Genomic DNA, 26,437 nt, shown 5'->3' with positions numbered 1-26,437 from the left:
TGCATTCCTCTACAAATTAGTAATTTTGTGTGTCCTTTCAAATGCTCTTCCCATTTATACTTTTGATAAAAATTTAGTTTAATTAGCTTTTCATTTCTAAATCCTGTTATTCAACTTTATTGTTCAGTTTTAAGAGTTGCTTTTATATTCTGAATATTAACTTCTATCATATGTGATTGACAAATATTTTCATTGATTTCTTAGGAGGCATTGTCACTCTCTTGAATTTTTGATGTGGAAAAATTTTGGAGTATATTTCAGTTAAATTTTTCTGTTCTTTTCATTGTTGCTCATGCATTTAATGTCACCTAAGAAAATGATTCCAAGGCCAATGTCATGTCTTTTCTCCATGTTTTTTTTTAAGAGATTTCTTAGCTATTTTTTATATCTAAGTATTTTATTTAAAATTTTTTTCTTGTGGTTCAAGGAAAGAATCCAGCTTTATCAGTATATTCAGTTTTCAGCATTAATTTTTGAAGATATTATCTTTTCTCTATTGTGTGCTCATGGCAGTTTTCTGGAAGATCATTTGTTTACAAAAGGGTTCATTTCTGGGCTCTCTATTATGATTTATCATCTGTTTATCTGTCTGTGTCGGTACAACATTGTTTTTGTTATAGCTTTTAATATGCTTTAAAATGAGAAAGTATATTGCCTTCTCTTTTTCATGGGTGTTTGGCTAGTTACAGTTCATAATCAAATTTTATTTTATTTTTTTATTTATTTTTTTTTTTTATTTTTTTTTTTGAGACAGAGTCTCGCTCTGTCGCCCGGGCTGGAGTGCAGTGGCGCAATCTCGGCTCACTGCAAGCTCCGCCTCCCGGGTTCACGCCATTCTCCTGCCTCAGCCTCCGAGTAGCTGGGACTACAGGCGCCCGCCACCGCGCCCGGCTAATTTTTGGTATTTTTTAGTAGAGACGGGGTTTCACCGTGGTCTCGATCTCCTGACCTCGTGATCCGCCCGCCTCGGCCTCCCAAAGTGCTGGGATTACAAGCGTGAGCCACCGCGCCCGGCCCATAATCAAATTTTAACATGTTGAAGAATATTTCTGTTTAAAAATCCTTTGCTATTAGGATTTTTGTAGACATTGTGTTGAATTTGTTTACTACTGTAGGTTGTACTGACATCTTAAAAAAATTAAATTTTTTGACTCTTGAGCAAGAATATGTTAAAGAGTGTTTTATTTTTATTTTATTTTATTGTTTTTTTTAGAGAGAGAGAAAGGATCTTGCTTTTTTTTTTTTTTCTTTGAGATGGCGTCTCTCTCTGTCACCCAGGCAGGAGTGCAGTGGCACGATCTCGATTCAACACAACCTCCACCTTCTGGGTTCCAGTGATTCTCCTGCCTCAGCCTCCTGAATAGTTGGGATTACAGGCATCCATCACCATGCCCGGCTAATTTTTTTGTATTTTTAGTAGAGGCCAGGTTTCATTATGTTGGTCAGGCTGGTCTCAAACCCTAAATGTCAGGTAATCCACCTGCCTCGGCCTCCCAAAATGCTGGGATTACAGAGGTGAGCCACTGTGCCCAGCTCATGTGTTTAATTTTTATACACTTTTGGATTTTCCTGTTTTACTTTTACTTTGTGTTAGAATAATAGCATAAGCAAATCTGTCTGGCCAAATAAAAAGAGGGAAACCTTTCAAAATAACCAAATTTTGTAAAAGCATACTGACACTGCATATGCCCTATAAAGAATGCTGAAAAGCATCCCACTTATAACGAAATTGACCATATAATTGGAAGTAAACACTCCTCAGCAAATGCAAAAGAATGGAAATCATAACAAACAGTCTCTCAGACCACAATGTAATCCAATTAAAACTCTGGATTAAGAAACTCACTCAAAACCGCACAACTACGTAGAAACTGAACAACTTGCTCCAGAATGACTACTGGGTGAATAATGAAATGAAGACAGAAATAAGTAAGTTTTAGAGAGAGAGAGTGAACAGGCAACCTACAGAATGGGAGAAAGTTTTTGCAACCTACTCATCTGACAAAGGGCTAATATCCAGAATCTACAATGAACTCAAACAAGTTTACAAGAAAAAAACAAACAACCCCATCAAAAAGTGGGCAGAGGACATGAACAGACACTTCTCAAAAGAAGACATTTATGCAGCCAAAAAACACATGAAGAAATGCTCCTCATCACTGGCCATCAGAGAAATGCAAATCAAAACCACAGTGAGATACCATCTCACACCAGTTAGAATGGCCATCATTAAAAAATCAGGAAACAACAGGTGCTGGAGAGGATGTGGAGAAATAGGAACACTTTTACACTGTTGGTGGGACTGTAAACTAGTTCAACCATTGTGGAAGTCAGTGTGGCGATTCCTCAGGGATCTAGAACTAGAAATACCATTTGACCCAGCCATCCCATTACTGGGTATATACCCAAAGGACTATAAATCATGCTGCTATAAAGACACATGCAGACGTATGTTTATTGCGGCACTATTCACAATAGCAAAGAGTTGGAACCAACCCAAATGTCCAACAACGATAGACTGGATTAAGAAAATGTGGCACATATACACTATGGAATACTATGCAGCCATAAAAAATGATGAGTTCGTGTCCTTTGTAGAGACATGGATGAAACTGGAAAACATCATTCTCAGTAAACTATCGCAAGGACAAAAAACCAAACACCGCATGTTCTCACTCATAGGTGGGAATTGAACAATGAGAACTCATGGACACAGAAAGGGGAACATCACACTCCGGGGACTGTTGTGGGGTGGGGGGAGGGGGGAGGGACAGCATTAGGAGATACACCTAATGCTAAATGACGAGTTAATGGGTGCAGGAAATCAACATGGCACATGGATACATATGTAACAAACCTGCACATTGTGCACATGTACCCTAAAACCCTAAAGTATAATTAAAAAAAAAAAAAAAAGTAAAAAAAAAAAAAAAAAAAAAATCTCAGGCTGCCTGATCAAAAAACCAGAAGCCAGGAAGGTCAGGAAAGCTGAAATTTTAAAATAGTTGTTACTAGATTATTTTTGTTTGTGAATAACAATATAGTGTATTTTTTTCTTTTTTCCTGAGACAGAGTCTCACTCTATCTCCCAGGCTGGAGTGCAGTAGCGCAGTCTCGGCTCACTGCAATCTCCGCCTCCCAGGTTCAAGCGATTCTCCTGCCTCAGCCTCCGGAGTAGCTGGGACTACAGGCGTAAGCCACCGCGCCCGGCCATATTATGTACTATGTATAAACGCATATGACCTTACACACAAGGTTAAATGCAAATACCTTTGGGTTGGGCCTGGCTCAGCTCAGGGAGAAAGCCCTGCCTGAAAAGGCTGGAGCTTAGGCTGTCACTCTTTCTTCGTTCAGCCGAGCATCTGATCACGTCTCCCGTCACTCAGGGCCTAAAGGGGCGGGGCCTTAAACATTATCCAGTCAGGGACGCTGGGCTGGAAACCGTCCAATCAGACACGAAGCTGGAGCGAACAGGGCGGCTTCCGCGTTTGGCGGGTACTTTGTCTCTGGCTGTAGCCAGAGCTGCAGGTCTCGTCTTCCCTGGTTTGTGTCCTCTTCTCCTAGGGGCCCAGCCTCTGTGGCCCTGTGACCTGCAGGTATTGGGAGATCCCCAGCTAAGGCGCCAGGGCCCCCTGGAAGCCTAGAAATGGTGAGAGTGCCGGGTCCGACATCCCGGGAGAGGGGAAGGGGCTGGTTGGAACCGGTGGGAAGTCGCTGTGGCGGGACTCAGGCCTCCTCGCAGTCAGCTCTACCATTTGCGCCCGAGTTTTCCTTGGCCAGCTCGGCCTTGGTCCCCCCTCAGCCATAAGATGGCGGCTGCGCTGACAGCCGGGACCCCGGGCGTCCTGTCTCTTCCCTGCGCAGTGACTGTGCCCTGGCCTGGAGCCCTCTCTCAGCAGCTCCCCACCTGCAGCGCCGAGTCTCCCCAGGTTGTGCAGGGACCACAGGAGGGTCGTTAGGGGAGAATCCTGACTCGGGGTGCGGGGTTCATGAATGGGAAGAGCTTTGGTCTGTGGGGTTCTGAGTCTCTCTTTTCTCTTATTAAAAATATACAAAAGTTACTGCAAAAATATTAAAGAATTAAAGAGTGATTCAAAAATCCGGGCGCAGTGGCTCACGCCTGTAATCCCAACACTTTGGGAGGCCGAGGCAGGCGGATCACGAGGTCAGGAGATTCAGACCATTCTGGCCAATATGATGAAACCCCGCGTCTACCAAAAATACAAAAATTAGCGGGCGTGGTGGCACATGTCTGTAATCCCAGCTACTCAGGAGGCTGAGGCAGGAGAATCGCTTGAACCAGGAAGTCAGAGGTTGCAGTGAGCCGAGATGGCGACAGAGCGAGACTCCGTCTCAAAAAAAAAAAAAAAAAAATTGTAGAGTACCCAGCTATGGTTTGTCATTTGTCGTCCATAGCAGGGGCTTGAAGAAAAGACTTTAATAACATGCGATAAAGAAAACCAAATTCAATAATTGGTTAGGTACAGTTACATAGTTTCTTAATTTGTACGATCAAGGTGGACATTTCCTTGTTATGTAATCAGAGGTTAAATGGTAGTGTATAGTTGGCGAAGCCTCAATTTTGTTTCCCCCAATTTAGTAATTTATAAAAACATGCGTTTGAGGCCGGTGCTGTGGCTCACGCCTGTAATCCCAGCACTTTGGGAGGCCCAGGCGGGCGGATCACTTGAGGTCGGGAGTTCGAGACCAGCCTTACCAACATGGAGAAACTCCGCCTCTACTAACAATACAAAATTAGCGGGGCATGGTAGTGCATGCCTGTAATCCCAGCTACTCTGGAGGCTGAGGCAGAGAATCGCTTGAACCTAGGAGGTAGAGGTTGCAGTGAGCCGAGATTGTGCCATTGCACTCCAGCCTGGGCAACAACAGTGAAACTCCATCTCAAAAAACAAAACAAAAAAAACATGCATTTGCGTTAAATTTCTTTAAAGTAGAAATCCAGGGACTAGAGCCACCTCAGTCTAGTTGCCTGCTACTTAATTATTTTCACAAGCCCCAGGAGACTAATTTTCTACTGATTTGTTTTTTTTTTTTTTTTGAGAAGGAGTTTCACTCTGTCACCCAGGCTGGAGTGCAGGGGCAAGTTGCAACCTCCACCTCCCAGGTTCAAGCTATTCTCCTGTCTCATCCTCCGGAGTAGCTGGGATTACAGGCACCCACCACCACACCTGGCTAATTATTGTATTTTTCGTAGAGATGAGGTTTCATGTGGGCTAGGCTGGTCTCGAACCCCTAACTTTAGGTGATCCGTCGGCCTTGGCCTCCCAAAGTGCTGGGATTACAGGTGTGAGCCGCGTCCGCTCTTTTCCACTGAATTTTTTACATGTGTCCCAAGCAGAGTCTCAAGTTTTACCCTCCTCCCCCTCTATCATTTCTTCAGCCTAACTCTGGATTGCAAAAATAGTAAATAATAAAATGCCAAATTTTCAGTTTCTTCTGACATTCCCAAATGCCAGTTTTCCCTAATTCACATTATCAATTATTTGTCCTTTAGTTTACATTTTTTATACCATATTTTAATCATTTTTTGACAAAGCATTGGATGGCACTTTAAAAAGATTTTTTTTCTGTTTGTAAATACTTTCCATGGGAAGAAAGTATAATTCCCTGATGCTGAAGTGTAAAAAAAATTTTGTTCCTCTTTGCTTTTATCTTGTATAGGCACAGAGATCTTATCAGAATGTTTTTGGGTCAAAGTTTCCCTTTGGAAGCTATAAGGTGAGATGTCTTCACCCACCCTTTAGTTTTGTTCTTGGTCCTGGGCTTCAGTATTTCCTGGGGATAAACCAAGATACCCACCATGGCTATATCTGCTGAGTATCTCGTGGATATCAGCTACTGGGTCTTTTTTTTTTTTTCTTATAGCACAACCCGAGTTATGGAGTATAGCCTATTAAGAAAGAAGGTGGCTGCCCCAGGGCTGAGAGGAGTCTCCTGTTGTATTTCTTTTTCGAAGATATTAAGATTGTCTTCACCCAACTCAGCTTCCATTTCTTAGAGATACATTGCTGTTAAGCCAATCAGATGCTGCTAAAAAACACAGAAATAATTTCTGCCGCCTGGATTCTCTAAGTGGGCAGAGAAATAGTGAAATAAAAATAGTGAAACATTTGTGAAAGAAAAAATAGTATTTTTTGGTTTTTTTGAGACAGAGTCTTGCTCTGTTGCCCAGGCTGGAGTGCAGTGACACCATCTTGGCTCACTGCAACCTACACCACCCGGGTTCAAGGATTCTCCTGCCTCAGCCTCCCAAGTAGCTGGGATTACAGGTGCCCACCCCAACGTTTGGCTAATTTTTGTATTTTTGGTAGATACAGGGTTTCGCCATGTTGGCCAGGCTGGTCTTGAACACCTGACCTCTGATGATCCACTCACCTCGGACTCCCAAAATGCTGGAATTACAGGCATGAGCCACTGCACCTAGCCAAAAAATAGTATTTCAAAAGACAAAAATTTAAAGAAAACTTAGTCCAGTTAGATGATACAAGGGCTTACAAAATAAAATGATCCTGGGCCACTCAGTGGGGCATAGTGCAGTTTCTCCTGAGAGAGTGGTTATTGAGCACTTATGAGAGCAGGATGGGGTGGGAGAACCTCTCAAGCGATTGGATGGCCTTACTTGACACATGAGTCAGACACATCTGTTTCTTAATCAGCATTGCTACTCCCTCGGTTTGTCACCTTGAAAAGAATTGTTTTCACTTATCTTGACTTCAGATTTTTTAAGTTGCATTTTATTAGTAGGGCTTTAAAGGTAAGAAAATATTTACAAAGGGACCTGGGAGCACTGTCTCATGACTGTAATCTCAGCACTTTGGGAGGCCGAGGTGGGTGGATCACCTGAACTCGGGAGTTTGAGACTAACCTGGGCAACACAGTGAAACTCCGTGAAAGCCCGCCACTATGCTGGCTAATTTTTGTATTTTTAGTAGAGATGGGTTTTCACCATGTTGTCCAGGCTGGTCTGGAACTCCTGACCTCAAGTAATCCGCCTGCCTCAGCATCTCAAAGATCCAGGATTACAGGCATGAGCCACCACACCTAGCCCTCATTTACCAATTTCTTTTCCAGAGTGAATTTAGAAATTTTTTTTTTTTTTTTTTTTTTTTTTTTTTTTTTTTTTTTTTTTTTTTTTTTTGAGAGGTTGTCTCCCTCCCTTGCCCAGGCTGGACTGCAGTGGCGCGATCTCGGCTCACTGCAAGCTCCGCCTCCCAGGTTCACCCCATTCTCCTGCCTCGGCCTCCTGAGTAGCTGGGACTACAGGCACCCGCTACCCTGCCCGGCTACTTTTTTTTTTTTACGGAGTCTCGCTTTGTCGCCCAGGCTGGAGTGCGGTGGCGCGATCTCGGCTCACTGCAAGCTCCGCCTCCCGGGTTCACGCCATTCTCCTGCCTCAGCCTCTCCGAGTAGCTGGGACTACAGGCGCCCGCCACTACGCCCGGCTAATTTTTTTGTATTTTTAGTAGAGACGGGGTTTCACCGTGGTCTCGATCTCCTGACCTCGTGATCCGCCCGCCTCGGCCTCCCAAAGTGCTGGGATTACAGGCGTGAGCCACTGTGCCCGGCCGAATTTAGAAATTTTTTCAAGTGTGCTTTTTTATGGCTGGGTGGTTTCAAACGCAATTCCAAGGCTTAGCTTTTAGAATGCTACCAAGGAAAAGAATAGAAAAAAATCTCTGTATTTTGGCTGTAGAAAATGAATACATTTCCACAAGAAAATATGGTAGATAATTGATGAGTTACATGGATTCATAAAATCATGAGTTTCTTTTTTTGCGGGGAAAATTTGTGATAGTGAATATCTCTGTTCTATATTCTGTTATTTTGATTTCTGAGTTTAATGTTAAATTTTATGAGATTAAACTTGTTACCTCCTAGAAGTGTTCACATATTACTAATTATTTACTACATAATTTTTAATGAAACTAATACAATAATACATTTATTCTCTGAAAGGAATACTTTCACTTTTCTTATTGGGTATGAAATATAAGTACCTTAATTTTTTTTTCCTTAAATGAGTACTATGTTTGATAATTTTGCTAGATTTTTATTTTTTTTATTTTTTTTTTTTTGAGACGGAGTCTTTTTCTGTCCCCCAGGCTGGAGTGCAGTGGCGCGATCTCGGCTCACCACAACCACCTCCTGGGTTCACGCCATTCTCCTGCCTCAGCCTCCCGAGTAGCTGGGACCACAGGTGCCCGCCAACACGCCCGGCTAATTTTTTGTATTTTTTAGTAGAGACGGGGTTTCACTGTGTTAGCCAGGATGGTCTCGATCTCCTGACCTCGTGATCCACCCGCCTCGGCCTCCCAAAGTGCTGGGATTACAGGCTTGAGCCACCGCGCCCGGCAATTTTGCTAGATTTTTAAACACTTAGTTTCAAAAACCAAGTGAGTAACTCTGTCATAAAAATTAAAACTTGAGCCCAGTGACTCCAAGCTAAGGCTAATATTGAACCTGCAAAAAAAAAGGTTATTAAAGGCCCAGTTAATTCTTTCTGGGGAGCCGCCCCAGCAGATGTCCCAGCCATGGAAGAAGCCTTTATCCTGAGAGAAGCTACAGAGCCCTGGAAAGCTGGGGATCCACAGGCAGATGCAGCTAAGGTTAAAATAGAAGGGGTCTCAGAAGGTCTTACTGAAGATGAAGTTGTTACTGTTCTGAGATAGTTTCTAGACTTTGTAAAATATAAGCAAACTTAGATTTATGTTGAAAAAAAAAAATTCCGAAAGAGTATTGCAACAGGAGGAAGCACTAACAATATCTTTAAGGATTGCAAAACTTAGGCAGACAGGAACTGACTTTCATAAGGAGGAGCAAACAGATTAAAAACAAGGTGTGAGGGAAATGGCAAATTGAGGATGAAATAACTAGAGTTTAGATCTTTTGAGATGGAGTTTCACTCTGTAGCCCAGGCTGGAGTGCAATGGTGTGATCTCAGCTCACTGCAACCTCCGCTTCCTGGGTTCAAGCGATTCTCCTGCCTCAGCCTCCTGAATAGCTGGGATTACAGGCACCAGCCCTCATGTCTGGCTAAATTTTTTGTATTTTTGTAGAGACGGGGGTTTCACCGTGTTGGCCAGGCTGGTCTTGAACTCCTGACCTCAGGTGATCCACCCACCTCGGCCTCCCAAAGTGCTGGGATTACAGGCATAAGCCACCGTGCCTGGCCAAATTCAGCTGATTTTTATATGAGAAAAAGAAGAAAATGTGCAGAGTCTGTGTCTGGCTATGTGATGGGTTAAAAAAGAGCACCATCTAAGTTATAATGGAAAGGGTGTTTCTTTCCATGAACTGTTCCTGGAGCATACAAAGAATGGAGAATTTTATTAATTTTATTAATCACAACTATTTACCTATGTGCTTCGTCTTTCCCCACCTTTTTTTTTGTTTTTTTTTGTCCTATACATTTATTCCATTTTGCTTTCTCTAGGTTGTATCTTTTATAATTAACTGGTCAACATAACTATGTTGTTTTGCTTGTTCTGTTAGTGGCTCTATCAAATTGAACTTGAGGGAGGTTATGGGAGTCCCCGATTTTTAAACGGTAGCTCAGGAGCATAGATGGGTTCATTGGGTTTGTTCCTGACATCTGCAGTAAGGAGAATACTGTGGGACTGAGCCCTGAATCAGGGTCTATGCTGAATGGGTGGTGTCAGAATTCAAATTTTAGATAATGAGTTGATGTTGGAGAATCTTGGTATTCAGCAAACTCTACAGATTTGGTGCCAGAAGAAAGATACCACAGAGGCCTGGCCTGGAATGAAACTCTGGGAGGCTCTGCTTTTCTGTCTGTTACAGTGCCCATTGTTTTGTGATTCTAGGTCTCCTCCCAGGGTGAGAGAGAACTGAAAACTTAAAGGAAAGAAGCTCTGATAGCAGATTCCCTTTTTCCACAGCTGTCAGCACAGGATTTCTACCCAGTCACAAACACACCCACTAGACATTGAGGTGTCTACACCACTCCCAGGGCTAGACACCACCCTCAGGAATTTCACCACAGCATTTTTATCCTAAATTTTTTTGCCAAAAACCCACAACTGTCTACAAGTCTCCTGGCATATCCTCACCCCCAGACACTGAATCTGCAGCAGCAACTTGTTTTCTCCACCAACCTAGGGTTCTGGACCACCTGTTCATAATCTCATCTGCCTGCATGAACCCAGAAATAAATTAGAGTAGAGTCACCCTTGGGCCGCTATCTGTAGCACAAACCAGTCCTATCACCTACATTGCACTCTCCCAAACTAACTCATGGATTTTTTTTCTTTTAACTTTTATTTTTTGTTCCTGAGTACATATACAGGTTTGTTATATAGGTAAAATTGTGTCATGGGGGTTTGGTGTGCAGATTATATTGTCACTGAGATACTAAACATTGCACCAAACAGGTATTTTTTCTAATCTTTTTTGTCGTCCCATCATCCACCATCAACTTGCCCTCAGTATCTATTGTTCTCTTTGTGTCTATGCATTCTTATTATTTAGCTCTTACTTATAAATGGTAGCATGTATTTATTTATTATTATTTTTTGAGACTCTGGGATTACATGTGCCTGCTACCACACTCAGCTAATTTTTGTATTTTTATAGAGACGGGGTTTCACCATGTTGGCCAGGCTGGTCTTGAACTCCTGACCTGAGGTGATCCACACACCTCGGCCTCCCAAAGTGCTGGGATTACTGTCTCTACATTAGTTTTCTACGAATACTGGTCTCTAGCTCCATCTGTGTTGCTACAAAGGACATGATTTTTTTTCTTTTCTTTTTTTTTTTTTTTTATGGCCACATACTATTCCAGTATTCCATGATATTTATGTACCATAATTTGTTTTTATTAAATCTTTTATTTATATTTGAAGAAAGGTTCTTACTCTTTCAACCAGACTGAAGTGGAGTGGTGTGATCTAGGCTCAATGAAACCTCAATCTCCTGAGCTTAAGCAATCCTTCTACCTCAGCCCCCCAAGTAGCTGGGACTACAGTCACATGCCACCACACCACTAATGTTTTCTTTTTGTGTTTTTTGTAGACATGAGGTTTTGCCATATTGCTCAGGCTGCTGTCAAACTCCTGAGCTCTGGCAATCCATCAGCTTTGGCCTCCCAAAATGTTGGATTAGAGGCATGAGTCACCATACTTGCCCATACCATACTTTCTTTATCCAGTCTACCATGGATAGGCATTTAGGTTGATTCCATGTCTTTGCCATTGTGAATAGTGCTGCAATGAACATGCATGTGCATGTGTCATGATGGAATAATTTATATTTCTTTGGGTATATACCCAATTAAGAGGTTGCTGGGTCAAATGGTAATTTGTTTTTACTTATATGAGACATCACTACATTGCTTTTCACAATGGTTGAACTAATTCACACTCCCATAAGCAGTGTATAAGCATTCCTTTTACAACCTTACCAGCATCTGTGATTTTTTTTAACTTTTCAGTAATAGCCATTCAGATTTGTGTGAGATGATGCCTCATTGTGGTTTTTGTTTGCATTTCTCTAATGATTAGTGATGAGCATTTTTTTATATCCTTGTTAACCACATGTATGTCTTTTTTTGAAAAGTATCTGTTGATGTCTTTTGCCTACTTTTTCTTTTTGTTTTTTTTCCGAGATAGAGTCTTGCTCTGTTGCCAGACTGGAGTGCAGTGGCACGATCTCGGCTCTCTGCAACCTCCGCCTCCCAGGTTCAAGCAATTCTCCTGCCTCAGCCTCCTGTGTAGCTGGGATTACAGGTGCCCACCACCATGCCTGGCTAATTTTTATATTTTTAGTAGAGATGGAGTTTCACCATATTGGCCAGGCTGGTCTCGAACTCCTGACCTCAACCAATCTGCCCACCTTGGCTTCCCAAAGTGCTGGGATTATAGGTGTGAGCCACGGTGCCTGGCCTAATCAATCTTGAGTTGATTTTTATATATGGTGTAAGAAAGGAGTCTAGTTTCAATCTTCTACGGTTGCTAGCTAGTTATTCCAGCAAAATTTATTAAATAAGGAATTTTTCTCAAATTCCTCTTGTCAGCTTGGTCAAAGATCAGATGGTTGTAGGTGTGCAGAATAATTTTGGGGCTCTGTAATCTGTTGTTTTGGTCTCTGAGCCTGTTTTTGTACCAGTACAATGCTGCTTTTTTTTACTCTAGCCCTGTGGTTTAAAGTTTGGTAATGTAAGGCCTCCAGCTCTGTTCCTTTTGTGTAGGATTGCCTTGGCTATTTGGGCTCTTTTTTTTGGCCCATATGAATTTTAAAATAGATTATTTTTGTTCTGTTAAGAATATTTTTGGTAGTTTGGTAGGAATAGTATTAGATCTGTAGATTTCTTTGGGCAGTATGCCCATTTTAATGATACTGATCTTTTCTATCCATGAGCATAAAATGATTTTCCATTTGTTTTTCATCTCTGTCTTCTTTAAGCAATGTTTTTTGTTTTGTTTTGTTTTTTATTTTTGTCATGGAGATCTTTCACCTCTCTGATTAGCTGTATTTCTAGATAATTATTTTTCTGTGGCAGTTGTGAAGGAGATTTTTTTTTGATTTGGCTTTCAGCTCGGATATTGTTGATGTACATGGGTGCTACTGATTTTTGGACATTTATTTTGTATCCTGAAACTTTTCTGTAGTTGTGTGTCAGTTTAAAGAGCTTTTCTGTCACGACTATAGTCTTTTCTAGATACAGAATCATATTGTCTGCACACAAAGATTGTTCGACAACCTCTCTTCCCATTTGGATGCCTTTTTTTTTTTTTTTTCCTCTCACCTGATTGCTGTGGCTAGGACTTCCAATTCTATGTTGAATAGGAGTGGTGAGAGAAGACATTCTTGTCTTGTGCCATTTTTTAAAGAGAAATCGTTCCAGCTTGTGTCCATTCAGTATGTTGGCTGTGGGTTTGTCATAGATAATTCATTATTTTGAAGTATGTACCTTCAATGCCTAATTGGTTGGGGGCTTTTAACATAAACGATGTTAAATTTTGTTGAAAGTGTGTTTTTTTTGTTGTTGTTGCATCTTTTGAGATAATCTTGTGGTTTTTGTCTTTCGTTATGTTTATGTAATAAATCACATTGATTTGTTTATGATGAGCCAATCTTACATCCCAGAGATAAAGCCTACTTGATTATAGTGGGTTAGCTTTTTCAAGTGCTGTTGGCTGTTGGATTTGATTACCCAATATTTTGCTGAGGATTTTTTTTTTGAGACAGAGGCTTGCTCTTCTGCCCAGGCTAGAGTGCAGTGGCGTGGTGTCGGCTGACTGCAACCTCTGCCTTCTGGGTTCAAGTGATTCTCCTGACTCAGCCTCCCGAGTAGCTGTGATTGAAGGCACCTGCCACTGCGCCTGCTTAATTTTTTTTTTCTTTTTGAGTTGGAGTCTCGCTCTGTTGCCCAGGCTGGAGTGCAGTGGCGAATTTTTTTTTTTTAGTAGAGACGGAGTTTCACCAAATTGGCCAGGCTGGTCTTGAACTCCTGACCTTGTGATCTACCTGCCTCAGCCTCCCAAAGTGCTGGGATTACAGGTGTGAGCCACTGCTCCCAGCCTTGCTAAGGATTTTTACATCAATGTTTATGAAGGATATTGGCCTGAAGTTTTCTTTCTTTTTTTTTGAGACTGAGTTTCGTTCTTGGTGCCCAGGCTGGAGTGCAATGGTGCAATCTCGGCTCACCACAACCTCCGCCTCCTGGGTTCAAGCAATTCTCCTGCCTCAGCCTTGCAAGTAGCTGGGATTACAGGCATGCGCCACCACACCTAGATAATTTTGTATTTTTAGTAGAGATGGGGTTTCTCCATGTTGGTCAGGCTGGTCTCGAACTCCCGACCTCAGGTGATCTGCCTGCCTTGGCCTCCAGAGAGCTGAGATTAGAGGTGTGAGCCACCGCTTCCTGCTAGCCACTATACCCAGCTTACCTGAAGTTTTCTTTTTCTAATTTATCTTTGCCGGGTTTTAGTATCAGAATGATTCTGTTCTAATATAATGAGTTGGGGAAGATTTCCTTCTCATTTTTTTGGAATACTTTTAGCAGAAATGGTCCTAGCTCTTCTTTGTTCATCTTACAGATTTCAGCTGCAAATTTCTCTGGTCCTCAGCATTTTTTGGATGGTAGGCTATATATTACTAATCCAATTTTGGAGCTTGTTATTGGTCTATTGAGGGCTTCATTTTCTTTTGTGTTGTGTCTTGGCAGGATATATTTGTGTTCAGTCTTGGCAGGATGTATTTGTCCAGGAATTTATTTATTACTATTAGATTTTCTTGTTTGTGTGCATAGAGATGATCATAGTAGACTTCAATAGTTATTTGTATTTTTGTGGGGTCAGTAGTAATGTCTGTTTGTCATTTCTAATTGTCTTTATTTGGCTCTTGTTTCTTCATTAATCTAGCCACTAGTTTATCTTACCAATTTTTTTTCAAAGATTTAACTCCTGGATTTCTTGATCTTTTGTATAGTTTTTTACATGTCTAAGTCTCCTTCAGTTCAGAGCTGCTTTTGGTTATTTTTCGTGTTCTGCTAGCTCAGAATTGGTTTGCTCTTGCTTCTCATACTTTATTTTGTGATATTAGGTCACTACATTAAGATCTTTCTAACATTTTGATGTGAGCATTTAATGTTATAAATTTCCTTCTTAACACTGCCTTAGCTGTGTTGCAGTGATTCTGGTATGTTGTATCTTTATTCTTAGTTGTTTCGAACAACTTCTTGATTTCTGCCTTAATTTCATTATTTGCCCAAAAGTCATTTAAATGCAGGTTGTTTAATTTTCATGTAATTGTATGTTTTCAAGTGGTTTTCTTTGTAGTTGAATTATATTTTCAACAATCTGTTGTCTCAGTGTGTGGTTGGTATAATATAGGGATTTTTGTATTTGTCGAGTATTGTTTTATTTCTAATTGTGTGGTAAACGTTAGAGTTTGTTTCACATGGTGATTAGAATAATGTATATTATGTTGTTTTTACATAGGGTTCTGTATATATCTATTAGGACTATTTGGTCAAGTGTCAAGTTTAGGTCCGGTTATCTTTGTTTATTTTCTGTCTCAAGGATCTGTCTAATAGTTTCTGTGGGGTGTTGTAGTCTCCTACTGTTGCGTCAGAATTAAAGTCTCTTCATAGGTCTCTAAGAACTTGCTTTATTGATGTCTAACCATGGAATTTTTATAACACATTTCTCTCTTCTGCTTTTTTCCCCATAAGCATTCTTTCAAGTGCACAAAATGTGCCCAAGGCTACTCCTTAGATGCCTGAATCCAATGTCTACTGAAATTCAGATGTCCAAGAATACAAGAACACATCCAGAAAACCTGGCTGTTGTAGAAAAAAATGTAAATTAGAAATGAAAAGCTTTATTCTTCCACCTTGAAATAAGCATTTAGCATCTTAAAGCATTTAGATGATATGTACATTTATCTTTGTTATTTTGAAATATACATTAATTATATTAACAGCTAAGTAAACCTTTTGTCATTATTTTTTACTCAGGGTTGTCATTAGCTAGGACTTCAGATTCATTGCTTTGTTTTTGCTTTGGCAAAGTTGTTTTCCTTTCATTTTTAGTCTTTTAAAGTCGACACAGATTTGTTTATATCAAAGCTCATTTTAAAAACACACAAAAGTGGAGCACAAAAATAGGATTAAATTTAGCCGTACAGAATGATAAAGACTAAAAGATACTGAGTAGTTTTTTTTTTAACAGAAAACTGATTGTTCAAGGTAATTATCTAATATCTTCAGGCTGAAGTACTCACACTGCAAAAGAAAGCAGTTCAGTATATAAACTGACCAGTGAAGTCTTTAGTTGTACTTTGGTTTCTGTTTATTACTTCAGAACAATTAGCACACTTATGTGTAGTGTTTGTAGGCAACCCGCGTTTATATACTTTAAAAAGTATTTTCAGCCAGGCACAGTGGCTCACACCTGTAATTCCAGCACTTTGGGAGGCCGAGGTGGGCGGATCACGAGGTCAGGGGTTGGAGACCAGCCTGGCCAACATGGCGAAACCCCATTTCTACTGAAAATACAAAAATTAGCCGGGTGTGGTGGCACGCGCCTATAGTCCCAGCTACCCCGGAGACTGAGGCAGGAGAATCGCTTGAACCCGGGAAGTGGAGGTTGCAGTGAGCCGAGACCACGCCATTGCACTCCAGCCTGGGCGAAAGAGTGAGACTCCGCCTCAAAAAAAAAAAAAAAAGTATTTTCTACAATAGTATGAATATAAGGCCACAAAATTTACTTTCAATGAATCAGATAGGCCTTTTAATATTGTTATTTATACTTTTGAAATATAAAGTGTTTTAACTGAATTATGGTAACAGACTTTTTTTGTTTTGTTTTGTTTTTTCAACGGAGTTTCGCTCTTGTTGCCCAGGCTGGAGGGCAATGGCATGATGTCAGCTCACCACAACCTCTGCCTCCGAGGTTCAAGCGATTCTCCTGCCTCAGCCTTTCAAGTAGCTGGGATTACAGGCACCCACCACCATGCCCAGTGAATTTTTGTATTTTTAATAGAGGTGGGATTTCACCATGTTGGTCAGGCTGGTCTCGAACTCCCAACCTCAGGTGATCCGCCCACCTCAGCCTTCCAAAGTGCTGGGATTACAGGCATGAACCATGGCACCCAGTGATTTCAGACATTTTAAAAAATTTTTACATTCATTATGACTAGTACATTAAAATTATATATACTTATTTATATCTAATGTTCAAAAAGTTTACTACAAAATTGTTACAGTAGATATTAGTCTGAAATGCTTATTAATCTATCTAATGGGGATAACTCTAGGTAAGCATAATTTTAGTGTCTTGTATTTCACTAACTTGGAATGCTACTATTACAGGACAAACACAGGTGACATGGCCATCCAAAAACCATAATAGCTCTTTAGTTAACTATGTTGCAAGCTCGAATATGTTCTACTATATGAACAGAGAGGGATTCCAATTCTTCATCAAAAAGTGCTGGTGGAAGTTGTCAGATATATTTCAACATAGATCCCCCATTCAATGGCTAGGAGATGAGAGAGCAGCAGAGATGAAAGAGAAACCTTATGAAATTCTGCTGAAAATATGTCCACTTTCTTTATAATGCTCATGTTTCTCATGCTGAGAGTAGCTGTGCACTCTGGATGCTTAGAGAGAAATTCTTTTTAGGGGAATATTTCCTGGCTATTTCGATAAATCTTATGTCTAATTTGAGTTTTTCTTAAGATGCTTTTAACGTCTTTATTTCTCTCAATAAAATCTTGCTCATTTGAGAGCTGTTTTTCTCTCAAATGCTTTGGGTGTCTGTTTTAGAAGCCTTATGCTTATTATCCCATGGTGTCTTTGAATGAGGTGGGCTGTCACAGGGATGACTCTTGGAGTGATCTCTACCCAGACTCATACTGCAAATCCAGCAGTATTTTTTCATGTCACCATTATAAATTGGCACTGAGACTGAAACACTTCTTCTATTCCCTTTATCATCGTGAAGGTGCAGTTCTACCCAGGAGGCCTGCAGGCTCTCCTCCTGCAGCTCAGGCTTCACTCTCTGATGTGGCACTGGAGTGCTGCTGTGGCAGTTGGGGTTCACATAAGATAAGATGTGAGCTGCCAGCTGTGAGCCCTGTGCTGTGGGCTGTGCCTTGGTGGCAGATGGTAGGAGTCAAGAGAGGACACTGGTGACCAGGGGAGGGCACGCAGGAGTGCTCTAGCCCAGGCTCAGGGAGTAGAGAGCCATTGTTTTAAAATGTAAATAGCCAAAATGATAGCATCCTAATCAACCATTTTTGTAGAAGAGTGAGAGCCTACCTTCAGCAGGCACCAGGCTTCAAGTGGCAAAACTGCCTCTTGTCATGAAGATGTGATAAGGTTTATTTTGGCATTGAATAAAACCATGTAGCGTACATGGAAGGCCTTTTCAATTACCAAGTGAATTTAGAATGAATTGTGTATGGCATGGTATTGTAAATTTTTCTACTTATGGACTAATTATGAACATCTTTCTGTCTTTGCAGTCTCTTGAGCAGATTGACCATGATGCACTTCACATTCTAGTTTAATTGTGTAATAAAACAGTTTTCTTTCTGTTCTATCATTGTGTTTCTCTGGGACTGTAGAAAGTTTTTCTTTTCGTTATATATTCCAAACACTGTCTAGAATTACCAGACATGATATAAACACATAAGGTGCCAGCCAAGCTTTACTCTAGAGGGGACTTTCCCTCTCAGGCTTCCAGTCATGTCACAATTATGCTACACAGTATGTGCTGTCTCCTAAATATGCAGGAAGAATTGTGTATCTGCCTATTTGGTATCTATAGGCCACTACGGTCACTTCTAGAGAAGCTAGACCAGATTTCTACAAACTTCACAGGGCAGCAATCAACATTTTACCTCTTTCGATGACTCTTATATCTTCAGACCTGAAACTGATTCACAGAACATGGAGCCAAGAAACCAAATCAGAGTAATATGTGTGCACCGAGTAGACATGTAGACATGAGAAGCTCCACTTTCTTGTATCTCCTCTTGCTAAAATGTCCACAAATATGCAGGTAACACTTGCTGCTACTCCACCCATCCAGAGCCTAAATCTGCAGCTCCAAATTCTGAATGTAGGTCTTAAGATTTGGAAAATAAAAAGACGTTTATCTGAGGAATACAAGTCCTTTTAGTTGTCAAACTCAGACATTAAAATGAGAGCCCAGGCTGGGTGCAGTGGCTCACACCTGTAATCTCAGCAGTTTGGGAGGCTGAGGCAGGTGGATCACGAGGTCAGGAGTTCAAGACAAGCCTGGCCAACATGGTGAAACCCTGTATCTGCTAAAAATACAAAAATTAGTCGGGCGTGGTGGTGGGCGCCTGTAATCCCAGCTACTTGGGATGCTGAGGCAGAGAACTGCTTGAACCTGGGAGGTGAAGGTTGCAGTGACCCGAGATCACACCACTGCACTCCAGCCTGGATGACAGAGCGAGACTCTATCTCAAAAATAAAAAACAAAAATAAATGAGAGCACAATTATATCTTCCCCCCCCCTTAGCTATGTATTCATCTCCTGAAACCATTCACAATTGCCACAAGTAGCATCAATTTAACTAATAATGTGACACTGAACACTATAACTTAAGCTGTAAACCTTACTGATGTATATCCAATCAATAGTCAATGTTATTTCTGTAAATAAATAAGAAAGGAAGTATAGTTGTGGTTATGACTCTAGATACTTTGTTGCCTTGATCTCTTACTCCCAAAATTGTTTGTTACTAACACACATTTTTGTACCATCCCACTTTCTGTCCCTCTTTTTTTTTTTTTTTTTTTGCCTTTACAAATCCACTTGTCACTGCTGCTAATCAAAGTGTAGATTCCAGGCAACTTGAATCTTTGCTCCCAGGTTACAATCCTCAAAGGTGGAACAAATAAACTGTCTACTTATATCCATGTTGCCTCAGGTTTTTCTTTTTAGGCAGACATATTACTTAGGATGTGCTAGAACAGCCTCTAGGAGAACATCTCTCTTTGATTGTACTCCACTTGCTGTAACACCCGAGAATGCAGAGCCAGTTTGATCTGACCAAGAATCTGCACATAAGAGCTGACCTCCGCCTGAGATTCACAAGACAGGGCCAGGTTTTAGATTAAGAAGGTAATGAAAACCAATAGGAGGAATTTTCTGCATTGTGAGATGTCAACATACACATCTTAAAGCCCCCCTTTGATAGTGTGGCTCTTTGAGCTTTTCAGGTCTTGTCCAGTGACCTGCTACAGTTACATGAGAGGATCCCATTGTAAATAGAATCTGATAGCAGAATCTGTAAGTAAAAAGAAGCATTTTAGGAGTGAGAGATCAAGGCTAAAAAGTATCCAGAGCCATGACTGCAACTATATCTACTCCTAAAATGTGATACTGGAGTAGAACATTTTTGTCCTTCCTCTTACCCAAAAGCTAGCAAATCAGGACAGGTGATCCAGGTTCTGGATCCTTACCAGGGCAGTTCCATTTTCTATTTAGAATCAGCCTAAATCTCTTCTGTCTGGTTTACAACTGGGCCATCAGCGCACGGTCACTGGGAATCCTCTCGGAATCACCTAGGTGTCTTTGAGACATTTGAGGATTTCCAGAGCAGAATTGTCAGGCTGACAAGAGTGGTTAACTCTGCTTCTGTCTCAGTGTAAGAGAAATGGGTCATCCTTCCCTCATTCAAGAGATGTCTTTGGTTGGTACCCAGATGACAGTTTCTTCAGATTCCTGGTACTTGGAGGCAAAGAAGTTCTGGAGATTCGAACAGATAAACTAAATGCTTCCATCTCATATGGCCATTAGAATAATAGATGTAGCAGTCATGGTCCCTACCATCCATGAACTTTTAGTTCACACTAGCAACTGGATAAACGATGAATTAAGAATCATATGGTTGATATAATAGATTTGTGCAAAGAAACTTGGGGTTTATTTGGGCCGTGAGTAACCCAAATAAAAAATAATATTAGGCCAGACACGGTGGCTCACACCTGTAATCCCAGCACTTTGGGAGGCCGAGGTGGGTGGATCACGAGGTCAGGAGATCAAGACCAGCCTGGCCAACATGGTGAAACCCCATCTCTACTAAAAAAATAAAAAGTTAGCTGGGCATGGTGGTGGGTGCCTGTAATCCCAGCTACTTGGGAGGCTGAAGCAGGAGAATCGCCTGAACCCGGGAGGTGGAGGTTGCAGTGAGCCGTGGTTGAGTGATTGAGTGATTGCACTCCAGCCTGGATATCAGGGCAAGATTCTGTCTTAAAAAAAAAAAAAAAAAAAAAAAATTGTTGTGACTTCTGATGTCATCACCTGAAGGGATGTTTATGGACAGAAGAATTGTTATTATTTTTATTTCTTTTATTTTGCTAAGAATACACATTTATCTTCTAATAAAATTATTCTAGATATCCTTAAGATATTTGTTTAAGTGGATTATTAGTATATATTATGAAATTGACAGGGCAGTAGCTAAAAAAGATTAAAGTTACGTGAACTCTGGGATTCGTTTTTCTTAGGTAAGCTTAGGAAAGAGAACTGGAAGTACCCCAGTGGCACAGAGGACAAATTCTACATAGGCTCCACTCTCTGCCCCAGTTCTGTTCATCTCCTACTTGGGGGCTTTATTTCGTCCTGTCCGCACCCTGGAGCCTTGCCTCAGATAACTGATTTAATAAGATCCGAGTTTTGGTTGGTGAATCCTGCTGTCTTTCTAGAAGTGGTGCTTACAATTTTCTGAAATCCAAAAGCAGATACATGGGAATAATCAAGTATGTATTTTAGGGTCTTTTAAATTTTTTTATTAAAACCAGTGCTTGCAGAGAGATTCCATTTAGGAACTTGTTTTCTAATCTTACAAATCATTAGTTGCTCCACAAGTCACAAAAAATTAAATATAAACACAATAAAAATAAAATACATTTAAGTTTTTCCTTTATCCCTCTCATCTATCTATTTAGCTTTATTCTATACATTTTATAAAAAATTAATGAAAGAGAAACTATAAAAATTAAAATGCTGTGCCCTTTATCTAAATCCTGGGAATTATTAAACACTTAGTACCAATTCCCAAGGGTGTTATGAGGATTAAGTCACATAATGTGTTATTCCCAGCACAGTGCTCCGTAACATCCTCTTGAGCACATAGAGCACAATGTTTAATAAACATTTCCGTCAGTACACTTGTACATGTTATTTAAATGCAGACTTATTCAGACATGGCTGTTTCCTATTTCCTCTGTATACAGAGCCAGCAAAGAATATGATACTTTAGGATGGAGAGTGGTTGTCTTCATTTGCCCTAGAAGTATTTGTGTTGTGACGAGTGCTGAGTGTAAGGAACTCTGTGCTGTGCCTGCTTTCTCTAAGTAATGCTGATCATGAGCCCGGGGGGAGCAACATCAACATTGACAGGGGACTTGTTTAAAACATTCGTTTTGGACCCTTTTCAAACCTGCAGCATCACATTACATAGAGTGGGCCCAAAATTACTAAGTGATTTGTAAGTTCATTAAAGCTTGAGATTAAATGCTTAGCTAAGTGGTTATAAGCCCAGACCTCTAATTAGGATTACATGGCCAATTTGCAGAAAAATCCTTAATTGAGCTTTTCCCACAGGTTTTGTTTATTGTTTTAGGTGGAAACATATATGTTATTTTGGTTAAGTACCTCGTATAATTCCAACGTGAGGCCAGAATCAACAATGAAGTGTTCAAGGCATTCATGAGAGTTAAGGTAGAAACCTTTGCACTAAAGGGTGGTCACAGGGCCTGTTCTGTTTGGGTTTGGGAGAGATAAGGCAGTGTGGCCCATATTACCATTACTGTAGCAGAAATTGCTGGTGTCTGTGGCAGAGGAGGGCATCTGAGGACAGAAAAGAAGAAATTTATATTTTTATTTTCATAGAGAAGCTCATTGTTCCCGAATCTCTACTAGTATAAAGGACAGAAATGGATGGAATGTTTCTGCAGGTCTTGGTTCTTCTGCCTGTGGGTGTGGTGGTAGCAGGTAAATGGGTGGTGCTGACACCTTCAAAGGCATATTCTCAAGATGCAGGTGTAATTTGTGCAGAAAATTTCATCTGAGCAGGAATTCCAGAGGAGAAGGAGGAAAAAATGGCTTTTTTTTTTTCAGCTAAACATGTCTCATATTAAGAGCTGTGTCCACTCTGCCTTCTGAAATGCCATGCATTTTTACGTGCAAACCTTTACTTCTCTACTTGTGTTTTTCCTCCCTAATGAGTTCGTCTTAACTACTTTAAAAAATTCTTATAATAGTCAAAGGTCTCTGAAAAATATGTTTTTTCCCATATACCAGAGCCTTCTACATCATGCCACGCAGAATTTTCTTCATGAATTTATAATCTGCTGTATTAAAAATGTTCCCTTTGTGGGACTGGCCGCTTCCTTTCTCTCTCGCGTGCGGTGTGGTGGCAGCAGGCGCAGCCCAGCCTCAAAATGCAGAACGACGCCGGCGAGTTCGTGGACCTGTACGTGCCGCGGAAATGCTCCGCTAGCAATAGCATCATCGGTGCCAAGGACCACGCATCCATCCAGATGAACGTGGCCGAGGTTGATAAGGTCACAGGCAGGTTTAATGGCCAGTTTAAAACTTATGCTATCTGCGGGGCCTTTCGTAGGATGGGTGAGTCAGATGATTCCATTCTCCCATTGGCCAAGGCCGACGGCATCGTCTCAAAGAACTTTTGACTGGAGAGGATCACGGATGTGGAATATTTGTCATAAATAAATAAATAATGAAAACCTAAAAAAAAAAAAAAAGTTCCCTTTGTGTCTGGGAAGGTGTGAATACTCAAGATTCCTATTGGAGGAAGAAAGGGGTTCTTAAAAAAGATGGAAAACTTGCAATGTTGAGGTTCCATCTGTGTTCTTAATTAACTCTATAGAGAGCAGGATTAAGAAAGTGTTGCATTTATTACCCAGAAAGTCCTGAAAAAAATATGAGGAAATACTTGCTCTCTAGGGTACTAAAGAAAGACTACTTAAAATCACTATTAAAAATTACAGAACATGGGAGATATTTCTATCTTGAACTTGGTATAAAACTGATGGTTCTTTATGGTTGAATTCGGACTACAATTTACTTCTGGGAGAAAATGTCACAGTGGTGATGCTGTGTCCTTTTGTGCATCAGCACATCATAAAAATTTGTCCTAGTGCAAGTAATAGTAATGATTCACTTGGTTAAGGAGGTCTCCTACAGATTTTTTTACTAGAAAGCTAATTATTTTTCTTTTCATTATAAATTATTTTTATGCAGCGGATGTGCATAAACCATCACATTTTATCTGATAGCTGCCCCTCTTTCTTAGGTTTTATTTGCATATATCTGTCTTTGGAAAGTAAAAACTGTCATCTTTTTTTTACAGTCCACAATACTAGGAAAAACACAGGCTCTTTTACTTAGTGGATGTTTGACAAAATATTCTTCTTGGGCCAAAAACATTGGCATTACTGGCGAACTTGTTAGAAATACAGAAACTCAAAACAAACAAAAAAATTCAGAACCAGACTTTCTATAAGTCAGAACCAGTTCTCTACTCTCTCATTTGACCTTGAGACACATTAAAAATTCTGCCCTGGCCACTTGGTAAATGTGTATGGGGGTGTGTTTTTTAGAGTCAGAGAATATATTAGAGAATATTTCCGTGTTAAAAAAATATTTTCTTGGATAATTTTGGTCACTCCAATAAGGCAGAACCTGTTCTCTCTACTCTCTAATTACACCTTGAGTGATATCAAAAATTCTGTCCATGACCACTTGTTAAATATATGTGTGTCTGTGTTTGTGTGTTTTTCAGGGACCACTGACAATTAGGGATGTAACTGTAGAATTCTCTCTGGAGGACTGGCAATGCCTGGACATTGTTCAGCAGAATTTATATAGGGATGTGATGTTAGAGAACTACAGAAACCTGGTCTTCCTGGGTGAGGATAACTTCAATACTCAATTCCTAATATACTCCAAAGGCTTTATTTTTGTTTTTTGTTTGTTTTTTTTGTAGAATGTTTTTTGGTAATTTGGTAATTTTTGATAATTATGCTTTGTATAAATGAGTTTCATATCCCTGTTTTCAAGAAAATCATAAGGATTTGTCAGTGTAGAAAAAAAAATTTCTTCAAGATGTTTCACCTTGAACTGAACTTTCCACATTGTTGAGCTGATCTGTATCCCTCACTCTAGAATAGTGGTAATTCCAGAAATTTAGTGGTGTAAAACATTGTTGCCCAAACCTTAAAATCTAATTGCTACCACCAATTTTTTTATTCAGTAGTACTGGGTAGTGAATTAAGAACCTACAAATATACAGTATTTTCTAAATATTTAGAAATTTCTGTTATAAGTTAGTATTTTTGGATAAATGTATTAGAATATTGTATTCCATTCTCTTTATTGAGCACATTACTAAGTTGGTAATTGGAGAATATGAGCAAGATGCATGTTACTTATTTTTAAAAAACAGGTATTGCTGTCTCTAAGCCAGACCTGATCACCTGTCTGAAGCAAGGAAAAGAGCCCTGGAATATGAAGAGACATGAGATGGTAGCCAAACCCCCAGGTAGGTGAGAGTGAAAGCCAGTACAACAGATGACACAGATGAAAGATCCAAAGGTCAAGGAGAAAGCAAGTCCTTAAAATGTCATTTGGGAAGGTGTGTTCCAAAGGATATAGTTTCTGGAAGCCTGAGTTTGTATTTTTTTTTTTTTCTTTGCTCTCACATAGGGATATTTTCTGTCTTATGCTTTTAAATTCTCTAAAAATTCTACTTTACTTTCAGTCATTTTCCTTTAAGTTTACAGTGACGGCCAAAGTCCTCATGGCATATAAGAGACTGCACAGTCTGACTGCTTTTTCATTGTTTTTAGGGACATACAAATATCTGCATAATTTTCAAAAATTCTGTGTTAAGCTATTTCTTAAGTTCTTTTTTTTGCATTGTGTCTGATATGGAGTAGTGGTTTCTGTTCCATTGAATTTTTTAAATTTTCTGCACATTTCATCCTTTTTCTTTAGTATATTTTTGAAAGATAGTTTGGAATTATAAAATATGATGTCATTCTGCTTTTTATTTTTCCTCAAGATTGCTTTGGCTATTCAAAGTTTATTGTAGTTTCATGTAATCTTTAGTCTTGTATTTTCCATTATTGTGAAAAAAACTTGCCACTGGAATTTTTATAGGGAGCTTACTGAACCTATATTTATTGAATTTATATTCTTTCAACTCATGGACATAAAACATTTTTTAATTTATTTTTGTCTTCTCTATTTCTTTTCCTAGCTATCTTATATCTTTCAGTGTAAAGAGTTTTTATCTCCTTGGTCAAATTTGTTCTCAGAAATTTATTTATTTATTTATTTATTTATTTATTTTTGAGATGGAGTTTCACTCTTCTTGCCCAGACTGAAGTGCAATGGTGCAGTCTCAGCTCACTGTAAACTCCGCCTCCCGGGTTCAAGCAATTCTCCTGCCTCAGCCTTTCAAGTAGCAGGGATTACAGGCACTCGCCACCATGCCTGGCTAATTTTTGTATTTTTAGTAGACATAGGGTTTCACCATGTTAGCCAGGCTGGTCTCGAACTCCTGACCTCAGATGATCAGCCCTCGTCAGCCTCCCAAAGTGTTGGGTTTACAGGCGTGAGCACCACGCCCGGCCAGAAATTTATTATTTTAATGCTATTGTAAATAAGATTTTTTTTTTGTCTATTTTAGCAGATAGTTTGTTTTAAGTGTATGGAACCATAACTTATACTTGTATGTTAATTTTATATTTTGCTAATTTACTGAGTTTATTTATTAACTTAGACAGGTTTTAATGCACTGCTTACAGTTTTCTATATATAAATTGTAATCTACAAACAGCAAATTTTTACTTGTCTTCAGTTTCAATGGCTTTTTGAAAAT

At 40.0% G+C, this 26,437-nt stretch overlaps 2 protein-coding genes across 2 annotated transcripts in view; both read left to right on the top strand.

Moving 5' to 3' along the window:
• Window positions 1–3,477: 3,477 nt before the first annotated feature.
• Window positions 3,478–26,437, top strand: part of LOC129459385 (zinc finger protein 43-like) — a 167,240-nt gene continuing 144,280 nt past the window's right edge. The window contains 3 exon segments of the mRNA XM_063616172.1: window positions 3,478–3,649; window positions 24,335–24,461; window positions 24,998–25,093. Of these exon segments, the coding sequence (XP_063472242.1) occupies window positions 3,647–3,649; window positions 24,335–24,461; window positions 24,998–25,093 (226 nt within the window). The 5' untranslated portion in view covers window positions 3,478–3,646.
• On the top strand, window positions 22,912–23,294 carry LOC129459429 (small ribosomal subunit protein eS21-like). The gene has a single exon (XM_055236154.2). It carries the CDS (start codon window positions 22,971–22,973, stop codon window positions 23,220–23,222), a length of 252 nt encoding a protein of 83 aa, XP_055092129.1. The 5' UTR covers window positions 22,912–22,970; the 3' UTR covers window positions 23,223–23,294.

Source organism: Symphalangus syndactylus, chromosome 13, assembly GCF_028878055.3.
Source record: "Symphalangus syndactylus isolate Jambi chromosome 13, NHGRI_mSymSyn1-v2.1_pri, whole genome shotgun sequence".
Classification (NCBI taxonomy): Eukaryota; Metazoa; Chordata; class Mammalia; order Primates; family Hylobatidae; genus Symphalangus; species Symphalangus syndactylus.
Note: the sequence above shows the minus strand (reverse complement) of the source record. Positions and strands in the feature narration are given on the sequence as shown.